This window comes from Lepidochelys olivacea (genome assembly GCF_965140295.1).
Source record: "Lepidochelys olivacea isolate rLepOli2 genome assembly, chromosome: 1".
NCBI lineage: Eukaryota > Metazoa > Chordata > Testudines > Cheloniidae > Lepidochelys > Lepidochelys olivacea.
In genome coordinates this window covers 230441792-230456879 of record NC_140411.1, presented here as the reverse complement: position 1 = coordinate 230456879, position 15088 = coordinate 230441792, and the positions used below count along the sequence as shown (strand labels likewise).

At 38.0% G+C, this 15088-nt stretch overlaps 1 protein-coding gene across 1 annotated transcript in view; it reads right to left on the bottom strand.

Moving 5' to 3' along the window:
- The window catches only part of EFCAB6 (EF-hand calcium binding domain 6), a 150887-nt gene that overhangs the window by 61025 nt on the left and 74774 nt on the right, over positions 1–15088 (bottom strand). Inside the window, exons 12-16 of the mRNA XM_084636519.1 lie at positions 10449–10619; positions 8184–8255; positions 7876–8036; positions 4239–4406; positions 1625–1796 (exon numbers count right to left, since the gene is read on the bottom strand). Coding sequence (XP_084492645.1) covers positions 1625–1796; positions 4239–4406; positions 7876–8036; positions 8184–8255; positions 10449–10619 — 744 coding nt within the window. The remainder of the gene's footprint in view (positions 1–1624; positions 1797–4238; positions 4407–7875; positions 8037–8183; positions 8256–10448; positions 10620–15088) is intronic.

Below are 15088 nucleotides of genomic sequence, written 5' to 3'. Positions count from 1 at the left end.
TTCTCTCAACTATGATGTGATCACACCATAATGCATGGGGCATAAGGATTTTGGAGACGGCTAACTAAAAAAAATTTTTGGGAAGCACCTCAGATGCAACTAACTCATTTTACAGAGAAGGTGTGTGGTAGGTTGGAGTCTGGTTCTATAAATTCCCCAGCCACCTGCTGCAGAGATGGAGTCTAGCAGCATGTTCTTTTTGACATTAGAAATCAGTTTGGGTTTTCCAGGCAATCTCTGCAAGAAAAGTTTCAGAGTAACAGCCGCGTTAGTCTGTATTCGCAAAAAGAAAAGGAGTACTTGTGGCACCTTAGAGACTAACCAATTTATCTGAGCATAAGCTTTCATGAGCTACAGCTCACTTCATCGGATCCACAGTATGCATCCGATAAAGTGAGCTGTAGCTCATGAAAGCTTATGCTCAAATAAATTGGTTAGTCTCTAAGGTGCCACAAGTACTCCTTCTGCAAGAAAAGAGACTAGAAATTGACTTTTTTTTTCTTTTGAAATTGTCATAAATATAAAGGGAAGGGTAAACCCCTTTGAAATCCCTCCTGGCCAGGGGAAAGCTCCTCTCACCTGTAAAGGGTTAAGAAGCTAAGGTAACCTCGCTGGCACCTGACCAAAATGACCAATGAGGAGACAAGATACTTTCAAAAGCTGGGAGGAGGGAGAGAAACAAAGGGTCTGTGTGTCTGTCTATATTCTGTCTTTGCCAGGGATAGACCAGGAATGGAGTCTTAGAACTTTTAGTAAGTAATCTAGCTAGGTACATGTTAGATTATGATTTCTTTAAATGGCTGAGAAAAGAACTGTGCTGAATAGAATAACTATTTCTGTCTGTGTATCTTTTTTGTAACTTAAGGTTTTGCCTAGAGGGGTTCTCTACGTTTTGAATCTAATTACCCTGTAAGGTATCTACCATCCTGATTTTACAGAGGGGATTTCTTTATTTCTATTTACTTCTATTTTTATTAAAAGTCTTCTTGTAAGAAAACTGAATGCTTTTTCATTGTTCTCAGATCCAAGGGTTTGGGTCTGTGGTCACCTATGCAAATTGGTGAGGCTTTTTATCCAACATTTCCCAGGAAAGGGGGGGTGCAAGTGTTGGGAGGATTGTTCATTGTTCTTAAGATCCAAGGGTCTGGGTCTGTAGTCACCTAGGCAAATTGGTGAGGCTTTTTACCAAACCTTGTCCAGGAAGTGGGGTGCAAAGTTTTGGGAAGTATTTTGGGGGGAAAGACATGTCCAAACAGCTCTTCCCCAGTAACCAGTATTAGTTTGGTGGTGGTAGCAGCCAATCCAAGGACAAAGGGTGGAATATTTTGTACCTTGGGGAAGTTTTGACCTAAGCTGGTAAAGATAAGCTTAGGAGGTTTTTCATGCAGGTCCCCACATCTGTACCCTAGAGTTCAGAGTGGGGGAGGAACCTTGACAGAAATGAAAGCTGATTCTTCCTTATGCTATTAACAAGCAGCTCATGTGAGCATGCTCCAGCTCATTCATAACTGAAACAGCCCTGGAGACTTGGCTGTAGGTGTGTGAATAGGCACCACTATAAAACGATAAATCACCTTCCAGGAAAAACAAAAAGATAAATAAAAACACCAAGCATTTCTCCTACCTTCCGGAAATCATCTTTACTAATTTTTCCATTTGGTTGCTTGTTGTAGGCAAGAAAGCTGTCTTTAATAGTTGCTTCCTGTTGTATCACACTGTCCTGGAGCCTTTCAATTACTTCATCAACAGTTCTATTCTTGGTATGCTTATTGGCCTGATCTTCAATCTGTTTCATTCTAAAATTGAAAGACTGCGCATGAAAACAAGTCATTTGTGTTTTCTACTTTAAAACTTTTGATTCAATAATTAACTGGATTATTTTAACAATAAACAGGACAATAACACCAGAAATATTCTTTTTGTGCCTACACAAAGTTATATTTAGCACAAATTAAGGCCCATGCAGATTCCAAGGGCCATACTGTGCAATCGGGTGTTAAGTAGAAACCTGATGTTTGTAAAAACTGATTGCATGATATTGCCACAGGCTATTTATTTTTGAAGTGGAGACCATTCACATCCAAATATGGGAGCTGATTACCAGTTCATTTTGGATCTTCAGATTTCCCAGCCTCTGGGGAGCCACTTTTACCCATTAACATTTTTAACCACCATCATGGGACCCAATCCAATCCCCCAAAAAGTCAATGGGAGTCTTTCTGATTGACTTTAAAGAGAGATGAATCAGGCTAATGTTGTCTTACCACCTGCTGGAAAGGTGTAACAATTGGCGGCCCTTGGAAATGGCATCAGCGATATTCTGTATATCTGCCCATAGGATGTGGTCATATAACATCATGATTCACAGCTTCCCACTCCTAGTAACCCAAATAAGCCACCTCCACTATTTTTCCTTTACATGTAAAGAGTGGATTAGCATATCCTTTCTCAATCCATAAAAGAAAAATCCCCAGACATAGACTATATAACCCTCCCTTTGAAATACTACAATCTTCATCAGCAAACTATTAAAATAACTTGTGATTAAATATGCAATAACTTTTGAAGATAGGGAAGATGTACAATAAAAGTGTGTGTAATATGTCCCGGTTGCATCCATTTCGCATTTGTTATGGATTTACTATTGTCCATGAAAAAGTAAGTTAACACAATTATTTTTGTTAAGTCTGAAAGCATATATTTCTGTATGAGCAAAATGCAGAATATTCAGCAGTCTAATTTTTTACAGATTTATTAAGTATATTTTATAGTACTCCCTTAACTTGATAATAACCTTAAAATTTTAACTTCTAGCACTAAAATATTTTAATGAAACACTTTCATTAACTGCTTTTAAATAAAGTATCACTAGTAGTTCACATAGAAAATTAACTCTAACATGTCTGAAATTCTGAAATGCATAATGGTGAAAGTAAAGATGAGTGACTTTGCTGATAAGCAAGGCTCTCTGATGATGTACTCTATAATCTTTGACAGGTTTCAGAGTAGCAGCCGTGTTAGTCTGTATTCGCAAAAAGAAAAGGAGGACTTGTGGCACCTTAGAGACTAACAAATTTATTTGAGCAATGCATCCGATAAAGTGAGCTGTAGCTCACGAAAGCTTATGATCAAATAAATTCGTTAGTCTCTAAGGTGCCACAAGTCCTCCTTTTCTTTCTATAATCTTTGCTTTTCATCTACCACCAGGACGAGAATCCAGCTCTCCTAAATTCCAGGTGTGTGCCTTTTCCACAGAGCCACGCTGCTTCAAGCATGTCTTGTTATCCCCAATCCCTAGGAATGGCTCACTGTACTTAGCAGACAGGGCTGGAGAGAAGCAAGTATTGTCCCCACTAACACACAATTGAATAGCCACAATCTGAATTAACTTTCCCATAGTCCTTCCTTACTGGTGAACCCCCTTTAAGGGATGTAGCCCAGGGATTAGCAACATTTAGGGAGCCCATTGGAGTTGTGCTGTAAGTGAGCAGCTGCAGAGCCACTGAAGGCTCAGAGCCGGTGTGGAAACCAAGGATCCTGGAGATCCATCCAAGATCTCAGAAGATTCATAGTTTTTAGGCTGAACCCACATTTTTTGTGGAGAAATATACCCCACCCCATTATGGAAGATTTTACTGGCTCTTGTACAGGTATTTCCACATAGACCAAAGCTTCAAGTAACTGAAGAGAAGTTGAATCGATGATTCAAATATCCTCATAGCTTGAGTGCAAAAAGGCATGCACTAATGCTATAGACTGAGAAGCCTTGCACACAGAAGCTACAACCATCAGAATCAAATCAGTCTTGATTTGTGGAGCTCTGAGAATGCCCAACCCCAAAAGATGAAGTCTCAACGATTCCCTGGAGATTCATAGTCTATACTTTAGATGCTGTGTAGAAAAAACAAACAAACCCCGAGAGCCTTGCATATCAGCAAAGTCACTGATGACTTGGTGGGATGTACCCCTTTTGTAACATGTGAAGTTAGCTCAGCAGTTCTTACTTGAGTCCAAAAGATTTTGATAAATAAACCATACATTTGCTCTTCTGATACAATACTTTGGAGGTCAGATTACTTAGGAATTATGCATAGATCCCGAGCTCTGCATAAGATAACACTTAGCATTTCACATATAGAGCAAATGTTCAGTCTTTTTGGAAATTTCCTTTATAATGGTATCAATATTTTAAAAATTTAATAGAGAATCATCCGTATTAATAAAGCATTGCTCAGTACCTTTCTGAAAGATCTGTTTGTCTTTTTTCTTCTCTCTGTTGACTTCCCTTTGAGATCTGTGTGCTAATACCAGTTAAGTCACCAGGTAAAACAGCAACTCCTAAGCTCTCCAAAAGCATTCTGTAAAGGATCCCATCAGAAGAAATATCCTGAAATTTATGGCATAGCCTAGATAAAATAAAGAACTGAAATTAATGTGCACAGATGGGAATAAGGCACAATATGCATATTTTAAGGCAAAGATTACCAAAATAATGAACTTCCTTCCCAGAGCGAGACAGTGTGTGTCCAGTCGTTAGAGAAGGAGACTGGGGTCACTCTACCATTGACTCACGGGGTGATCTCTCTGTTTTACTCATCTGTGAAATAGGGAAACTAAGACCCAGCTCATAGAGCTCAGTTTAGCTTTATGAGACAACTCATGTCTGTAAAGCTTTTGGGGATTCTTAGATGAAAGAATGGAAGGGAATGGAAGTGCATTATACTGTGAATCTGCAGCACTCTGTTTAGTCTACAAAATCATTATTTTTCCCCATTTAGACTTTTATTTAAAAACAAAAACAAACAAACATGTGATACAAAATGACTTGTAACTTAAGATATAACACCCCCTCAAGCAAGCACCCTCCTTGTGATAAATCCACATCAAAACTTTCTTTTATTTTAATAAATCTAATCTGCTACCCTAAATCAATAACAGGAGTGGAGGGGAGGGGGCAGTGGGAGAGGATTGTGGAGAGAAAAGGGTGTCACCATGTTGTAACACCATCCAACCAGCTCCATTCAAAGAAGTTTATCCTGCACATAGAAAATGAAACTCAGACACAAACACTAAGGAACAACATCTGCCTTGGAAATGTAATCTAAAAAAGGCTTCCAAATGTCCTTTAAAATTGTCCCTTCTCTTCCTCAGTCTGAATGTCATCTCCCAGGAAGCCATCTGGGACAGGCATGCCAACCATTCTGCCTCAATAAAAGCAGCATTGTCCTCAAGTGCCTCAGGATGAGTCACATCAGTGCCAAAAGCCCAATTATAACTGAAGCCCCCAACAGCAGGAGTATCATTTAAAATCAATAAGACTGATGTGGACGAAACACTGGAATTCAGAATGTAATTTATTCTCTTCATCACCCTTGCTCAAAAACCTAGTGTAATGCAACATCCCCAAAGCATCTGAGTTAAATCCCCAGCCTGGTTATGACAACTTCGACACAGATTTGACAGTCATATGTCCAATTTGTGCATGTTTAAAGGAGTCAATTATATTTTACTTATTATTTTAAAATACTGCATCCCTAACCACTTTAGAGCTGTGAATGAACAGTGCCATCCACTGTTTCTCTGCGTAATCTTTTCCCACAATATTTTCCCAGGATGGTCTTAAATAACATATAACATATAAATCTCCATTTGAAAAATGAGTGTATTGGTGGCCTGATGTGAGTAAAAGCATCTTTTTTAAAAGAATAAGGCCCAAGTCTGGTAGAATATAAGGTGAACAGCAAATCATTTGCAAAGCAAGTTTTTATCCATGGATTTCAAATTTAATCAATCCCCATTTCTTATTTAGCCCTTAAAACAAAACAAATAAAACCAATCAAATAAGGCTTCAATAGCAATAATACCTTGTTGAATATAAAACCTGCATTCATTTTAACCTCAGAATTGAATTTCATCTTTGGAGTGATGAGATGCTCCTGGATATATATATATCTTAGCAAAGGCCCGGATTCAGGATAGCCCTCAAGCACGTGCTTAAGTGCTGTCCTGAAAAGAGATGCTTTCCAGAACCAGGAACAAAGTGTGGGCTGAGTGAGAGTTCATACTCCATGCCTGTGTTTGCTGCACAAATATATTTAAACTATCCATAGCTAGCAAAACTGGATATCCTTAGAAAGTGGAATTTATGCAGCTTGTACAAAGGCCTCATGAATACCCTCCACAATGGAAGTCAAACACTGTTGTCAGGTATACATTGCGTCGTGTTGTGTCAGGTCCTATCAGATCATTGCAAAATCATCCCATCTAATGCTTCTAAAAAGTCTGATCTTGCAAAGCTCTGAGCTTTCTAGCCCCAATCCAACAAGCACATAAGCATGTGCTCAATTTAGGCCCTGTTAGCAGCCCCATCCTCTAAGCATGTAAGTAGTCCCCTTGAATGGGACTGGTACCATACTAAAACACTTTTTATGTTCATTGTTGGATCACAGTCATAGTGCTCAGCACCTTTCAGGATGAATCATTCAGGGCTTAGTCCTGTATCCACTGAAGACAATGGCAAAATATCCCTTGACTGAAATGGTGGTGGATTAGATCCTAATGATCATGTTTTTTCTGGTTTTCTTTTCTGAGCTTTCCCTCCCCAACATCTTTTTCTCACACAAGATATTGAAACTTCAAGTAGAAATCATTTTAGAATTTAAATTGGTTGTAATTCTGGACTCCACCCTAAGCACAGCTCTCTCATTGTCACAAATAATGGTTGAAAATAATGGTAAAAACATTATCTAGAGAAGTGTGTGAATGATGAGAACCAGTTATCCAATACTCAAAGGATAATTAATTGCTCATGATCAGTGATCAATGTGTATATATTATACAACACTGAGGCATAAAACTGACTGATGACAAAAAAGATATTTTTAATACAGTGTGCAGGGAATTAGGTGCCCAACTCCTATTAACCCCATGCATGGCACCCAGTTTTCTCTACAACATTCACAAAAAGGAAAACGGATACAGTGGAATTTTATCTCAGTGATCACACTTGTACTCGTTCATATTTCAAGATCAAAATTATTTTCTAAAAGCCATTTCCTATTGATGCTGTTGTGTTTGCTCCTCACTTATACAGATCATCAGGACACTGGGTGACAAGGTTCAGGCTGGCATGGATTTCTTTGATTTTCCTATGATGTTTTGAAAGGTAGGAAAGAATCCCACATCTTTTGGAGAATCACAGGGCTGCAGATAAAGAATGTTACAGCTTGTAGGAGAGCAAATTAGAGCCAATTAGAGCCTGACTGACATGCCATGGCAATAAAATGCCTAATACAATCCTCTCCTCTTTTACAAGATATAGATTTTGATTCCATACACATATGTGATTTGGGATGTTCATTGTTTTTTAGATTGAGATGTAGTTAGCAATTGGCCAATGATCAAAATGAGAGTTGACTATGTCAGGTCCCAGTTTACAAGGGTTCTCCTAAAATCAAGGCACTCGTTCATTACAACAAGATACTACTGTAGAAGGTTACAACAAGATAATATGGGCGGTTATAATCATTTCCATTTGGAAACAGTGAATACTTTTTTTAAAGATAAATTTTCCATCACACCCAATTTTCACTTTGAAGAATGGGCTTGTTTTACCTTTTTAAATTATCCTTTGAACCATACGACCCCAATCTTGCCAGTGTTTCATTAATGGAACTTCCACAGAAATAAAGAGGAGATCTGCAAGTTGATCACTTGCAGAATAGGGGTCACTGACTGGCCTGGTGGCATTTTATTTTCTCTAAAGCTTAAGGCAAATTGAAGTATCCCGGGATTCAAAACACTACTTTTTTAGAAAAATATGGAGAGAAAGTTAATAAAGTTACGTAAATTAATAGTCAGATGCCAGCAGCTTACTTTGTAAATTGTTCATCGGACAAAGAGGGACAATATATCTGTACAATTTTTCTTAGCTGATTTCTGCTAATAACGCCTGTACATTTAGGATCACAGGTCTGCAAAGCCCTGTGGAAGTCTTTCCAATTTTCCATGATTTTATCCGAAAGAATGTCTTCCACCTAAAATGCAAATATATCAATCATTGAAATAAAAAGTGTCCGTGAGGTTACATTGCCATATGTCAGTAATCAGATAGTAAAAATTAAATAAATCCCTTAATTACAGAAAATCAACACTTACTGAAGATAAACCTCATTATTACTTACAGTATCCCAAGCTAGAACAAGAGAAGGTGACTTCTTAATTTCCTTTGTTCCATTAAGCCATTTATGACCCATCTAATTTAAAAAAAATGTTATTTGTATTAAAACTTTTTAGCACACTGTTTCCTAAATAGTGTACAATGTCAGCCAATGCATATATTCTCAAGGGTCTGTTTGAAAGTGTGGCTCTAATCTGAAAAGTGACTATGCAAAAATGGCACTTTACTACACTCATCTGCTCCTTTTGTGAATTAAAAGTCACAGCTACTGACTTTGATAACAAAACAACCTAGTACTGCTGGTTACCCTCCAAAGTAAAAGTCACTAAGACTGACAGATGAGCTGTAAGTTGGGTAGCTGTCTCTGAGGGGATAATTTGAAGACAATAGGATGGCACAGGTGAATGTGAGTGCAAAATCTGGTTCACAGAACGTAGATCAGGTTCAGTTTGTGGCACTGGCAGTTAGAATAAAAGCATCTTTTTTCTTATAAGCTGAGTTCATTTAATGCGAGAACTACTGAGTTGCAACAGACACACAGAATCTTATTTTTCCAGAGTAATTGGGGTCAATACTCAGATCCAGCTGAGCTCTGTTCAGTGCAAAATCCAAGGGGAGACAAAGGTGCCTTTATGCCATTTTCAGATGCCCCAGTCCTGGGGGCAGCGAGGAGCTGGTTTGCTTGTTGGGGCCCAGCTTGGTTCCCAGCACTACTAGCATCTGCCTCAGAGCTGCTTTGACTTTCATCTGGCTGCAAGAGTTGCCATGGGGCCATTCCTTCAGTCAGAGAATGATAGAGCACCCCAGCATTCTAGAAAACCTCCCCTTCCTCTGGGCGTGCCCCAAAGAATTCCCCTATGCCACAGAGTGGGCAGGAGAGAGTGTTACAGAGCCGGCTATGCCAGCTTTACACCACCAAGGGAATGTGTGGGTGGAGCCTTTGTATTTGGCAAGGCTGGCTTTGCAGCTGCTTTGCACCAACAGATTGGCCCAACAGAGGCCAGAATGTGGCCCACTCTTCCGAGCAGAATCACACTTCAAGTGTGAAATCCTAGCTAGCATGATTATCTCTGGTTATCAGCTGGTATCTTATCCCAGGGTGGCCATGATCCCTGTTGCTCTGTGTTTCTCTAGCCTGCCCTTCTTTGTGCTAAAATTTATTTTATTTAGAACATTAAGTAGGCAGTAGAATATCAACTCTAAAATGAACCCAAATAAGTTAACTTGAGCATCCAAATTCATTTGCATAACGCATTAGTATTTGCACTTTTCCCCTCTGACATGTCAGTTTTATAATTATCAAAATGTGTCCCAGACTCTCAGCGTGACCATTATTCAATTCAAGAATAGGTAGAAGGGACATGAACTGATGAATCAAATGTAACTATTGTTGGAGCCATCAGAACAGGATGCAGCCTATTTCAGTTCTACATCAAAGCTTTTCTCAAAGCAATACACACCATTCAAGAGCATTCAGTAGGAATCTCTTTTTGTGCATCTAGTGCATCTCTTGACACTGCCGGGTCCTTTGATTCTTTCCAACTACACTAACTACACCAGCTAAAGACAAAAACTAAATAAAGATTTATTCAGATGACACACTAATGTGAACCTAAAAGTGATCTAATAAAAATATTATGAACAGCTCCAATATAATAAAGCAGTTATGAAAACTATAGATTAGACTAGTTCTGAGTATAATTCAGTAAGCAAAAAAAGAAACTGACATACTGACTAGATATTCCGGTCAAAAGATACAGGATATAACCTCACTATATGTATGGTAGTGGTTCTAAAGGAAGATATTAAAAGATGACTACAAAACTCCAAAAATTTCTAAGTCATATTTATAAAAACACACAATCAATGGGTATTGTAAGTCTCAGAACCTATGTTTTATTATCTAGTATAAATAGATAGAGCTCTTCTGCAAAATATCTGCAAAACAGTTTTGATGATTGAAAGCTGGAAAGAGATACTTCCATCCCACACCTGCTACACACATGTACATGAACTTGCGATTACATTCCAGAGGGAGTTTCCAGAAACATGAGGTAACTGTGAAATTTGTTCTCAACCCCTGCTTCAGAGGCAAAAGAATCCAAGAGTGTGAATTATGTAAGAGTTTTACACTGCTGAAAAGCATATGCATTCACTAACTTAGATGAAGATTGTTCAGAGCTTAGGGTTTTATTAAGAATTGTCCTGACACCTTGCTATAGACATTACAAAAAAGAAAATCCTTAGAAAAGTATTGATAAACACTTACTAGAGATTCCTTTTCTTCAAACAAGTCTAAAAATTTATGGTAGCTGAGGTACCCAGTGTGTTCTGGATCAATTATCTTGATTAGGTCTTGGAAGTCCTTGTCACTTATTCGAAATAGGATGCAGTCCAAAATGCGACGAAGCTCATTTCTTGTGATCTTTCCATCTTGTTTCTAAAACAAATGTTCATGTATGTGTAAAACAGAGTGAACAAATTTACTAAAAGACAATGTCTATTTTAAACCACTGTTCTGAACCTCTAGGTCACACAACCCATAGTGACTGAAAGCTTTTACTATTGGTTAGCTTTTTGATAGTCTAATCAGTGGTTCTCAACCTATTTACTACTGTGGGCCGCATATGCAGCTCTCTGTGTGTTATGTGGGCTGCATCCACACAATATGTATACTACCTGTATGGTCTTGAAGATGTCACATGGGCCACAGCTGTGTGCTGATTGGGCTGCCAGCATCCTGCAGCCTATGGGTTGAGAACCCCCAGTTTACATAATGTGAATCTGGTGGTCTCAGTCCAGTTCCCAGTGGACAAGAGGATACACCACAAATGAGCCCTTGTTGGCAGTCACAGCAGAGGGACTAAGGTTATAGAAATTGAACGATCCTCTTACACTAAAAGTCGTACCCTAAGTTCAGGTTTGTAGTATGTTGGTGGAGCAGTATTAGGAAGCTTACGCTATAGCTGCCTGTCTGGGACCTGTTCTGTGGAGAAACAGACAAAAGTCTTTGGTCTCCAAGATTGTTAATTCAGCACCTTTCTGCAAAAATTAAATTGATGATTTATGTTATGTAAGCATATATAAACATAAACACACACACACGGAGACTTTTTTTAAATAAAAAGGATGTTTTTGTTACTTCCCACCAGCTCTGTTATCCTACAGTGACTTGATGCTACCACTGGCCCCATCCATTGCCTTGGTGAAGAAGGGGAGTCCTTTAAAGGCTATTTGTGACTGGAATGAATTCCCACACTGCTCTCAGCACAGAACATACATATACACACACCCTGGGTTAGTGTCCCAAATTCACCCCCTATCAGGGGATTTCTTTTATTCTTAATATCAGAACAATAAAATACAAACTCCAACCTAAGCTTTTTTCTTGAGCTTATCTTTTCCTAGGGTTTTTTCCTCCTTGATCTCTCTGTCTTTGCACCTAGGTCTCTCTGCCTTGCCTGAGTGCTAGGCCTCTCACATGCCTGAGAGTAATGCTAAGTCTTTTATATTCCTGGGTTGGAGCTAATAGGAACCATTGGGTCTGACAGTGAGAGTGACTTAGTAGAAATAATTCCGCATTTCTATACAGAGTCCCAGCATGTGGCACTCTTCATACTATCATACAAATGTGCACTTTTTAAAGCATCTTATGCAATAAACAATGGAATAGGTTTATACAACAGTACTATTATATTTGTGTTGTTACATTTAAGGCACGATTTTTGTTTCAGTCCCCATGACATATCCATAAGGTTTGAGGGAGAGTTTTAAATAGAGGTTAGTCTGTTTTTATCACAGTCTGTTAGATCTTAGAATTTTATATTTTTGCTTGGACTTTTATTTTATTTTTATACTTTGCTTCCCTTAAAAAAAACTGGTGGAAAAAAGAAGAAATGTAAGGAATAAATGCCTGGGAACAATAAAAAAAAATTAATGGTAAACAGTTTCTCCAGTGATTCATTCCTGCCTAAGCACAAGACAAATATTTTGCTGCTCATAAACCTCACACCAAGAAAAATTCTGTTTCCCTTTAGTCCCCTATAGAGATCCAGGTTGGCAGTAGTAATATACAGGATGAGCAATTATTTACTTTATCAGTTGGTTTGGGAAACACTTTGAAGTTTTGTAATCAAAAGATAATGGTCTTGTGAAACTGCTTTTCTGCCATCTGAATTTTCTTTAGAGACTGTTGTCAGTGCATTAAATCATATGGAAAAGAAACTTGATAATATATCTCCCTTAGTGAATGAGTTAAGAAATTTGGTACAGGAGCTACAAAAATTAGTTCTACTTTACATAAAAATATGTACCATATCAGTGGAAGCATTTTCTCCACAAAGCTTAAACACATACTGTGGTTAAAGATATCTTGTTTTTTAGTCATTACTTTGATAATATTGAAAAAATAATATAAATTATATTAGCCTTCAATCAGTGAACTTTTTGATTTTAGGTGTCAAATAAACAATCTCTAAAATGTTTTCATTTATGAGCTAGATTGTCAGCTGGTGTAAATTAGCATAGCTCCACTGACCTCACTGGGGCTGCACTGATTTATACCAGCTGAAAATCTGTATGTATCTCTATATGTGTAACAGTTTTGGATGTTAGGGATTAAGCTGTTCCTCCTGCAACCAGAGTTCTCTTTCTGTTTTCTCAACCATCGGTATCTGTGTAAATAATTTCATTCATTGATGACCAGTACAACAAAGTGCATAAGCATGTGCTTCAGTTCATGGTTAAGTGCTTTGCTGAATCAGGGCCCAATGCTAGTATGTGTTATTATTATCTACTGCAATGGAGGAAACTAAACTCTCTTCTTTGTAAATTGCTAGGTGAATTCTTTCTTTTGTAGTGATTGTGTGTGTATATATACAAAATCACTACAAAAGAAAGAATTCGCCTAGCAATATATACACACACAAACGAATATATACGCACACAAACATATATGTAAAAACAACGAGGAGTACTTGTGGCACCTTAGAGACTAACAAATTTATTTGGGCATAAGCTTTTGTGGGCTAAAACCCACTTCATCAGATGCATGGAGTGGAAAATACAGTAGGCAAATATATATACACAGTAGATGAAAAGATGGGAGTTGCCTTACCAAGTTGGGGGGTCAGTGCTAACAAGACAATTCCATTCAAGTGGAAGTGGGTTATTCTCAACAGCAGAATACCAAGTGAGGAAAAATCACTTTTGCAGTGGTGCAGGTGAACGAGTCCCTGATGGTGTGGCTGATGTGGTTAGGTCCTATGATGATGTTCCTTGAATAGATATGCGGACAGAGTTGACAACAAACCCAATGGGGCTTGTTCACCTGCACATCTACCAATGTGATATATGCCATCATGTGCCAGCAATGCCCCTCTGCCATGTACATTGGCCAAACCAGACAGTTTCTACGCAAAAGAATAAATGGACACAAATCAGATGTCAAGAATTATAACATTCAAAAACCAGTCAGAGAACACTTCAATCTCCCTGGACACTCAATAAAAGACTTAAAAGTGGCAATTCTTCAACAACAAAGACTTCAAAAACAGACTCCAATGAGAAACTGCAGAACTGGAATTAATTTGCAAACTGGACACCATCAAATTAGGCCCGAATAAAGACTGGGAGTGCATGGTCACTACAAAAACTAATTTCCCCCTCCTGTTACTCAAACCTTCTTGTCAACTGTTTGAAATGGGCCACCCTGACTACTTTAGCCTCATTACCACTACAAAAGTGATTTTTTCCTCCCTTGGCATTCTGCTGTTGAGAATAGCCCACTTCCACTTTAATTGAATTATCTCATTAGCACTGACCCCCCATTTGGTAAGGCAACTCCCATCTTTTCATCTATTGTGTATATATACTTGCCTACTGTATTTTCCACTCCATGCATCTGATGAAGTGGGTTTTAGCCCATGAAAGCTTATGCCCAAATAAATTTGTTAGTCTCTAAGGTGCCACAAGTACTCCTCGTTGTTTTTGCTGATACAGACTAACACAGCTACCACTCTGAAACAAATGTGTGTGTGTGTGTGTAATTTATACTGCAGAGTGGGAAAGAGCAATTTTTATGTAATTATATTAGAAAAGAATTGTGATATATCATCTATATAAAAATTTGTAATAAAAAATGCCAGCAGTACCTCTGAAGATATGCCCAGTGCTCATTTTGCTTGTGTCAACCAGACTGAAAGCTTTAATTTTTTCAGTCTATTATTTGCTCATCCAATCCAAAAATATAGACTGTACAATTTAAGAAGAGCAATCTGTAGCAAATCAAAGTATTAAAAAATTCCATCTGTCCACTAAAGGAATGATCACAGAGCCCAGTGTATGGATCATATATATCATGACATTCCATCAAAAATGACAAGAATGCTTTTTTTAACATAGTTCAGTACATCATGAAAGCCATAGAATAGAATAGACTGACAGTTCTTTATTAAGAGTGCATTCATTCTAGAGCTAGACATAAAAAGAATGCCCAAATTCTGTTCAAAAAATCAGATTAAAATATTGCTGCAAATAAAGTGAGTGATGCAATGGAGTGATCCTGGTCAATCTCACAGGTCTGACATTATACATCTGTCAGATTATAGACCACAAACAAATTTTTTACAAGTTCCACATTTTCTATTTATATTGTATAGCATGGTGCTGTGACAATGACTCCGTAGTTGCGGTTCTATCTTACTTTACATTATCATACTGATTTTAATCCCTTCCCTCACTTCACTAAAATGCAATAATTCCGCCTATAATTTCTCATGTGTGGTCATGTGCCAAGGGGTATTTATTTATTTAAGTTTGGGAATAACTGGATAAGGCAGTTGAGAAGTTGCATATTTGCATTTGTTAAATTTTCCAAACTTCTTTGAAACATTTTCCAGAATGGCTTGG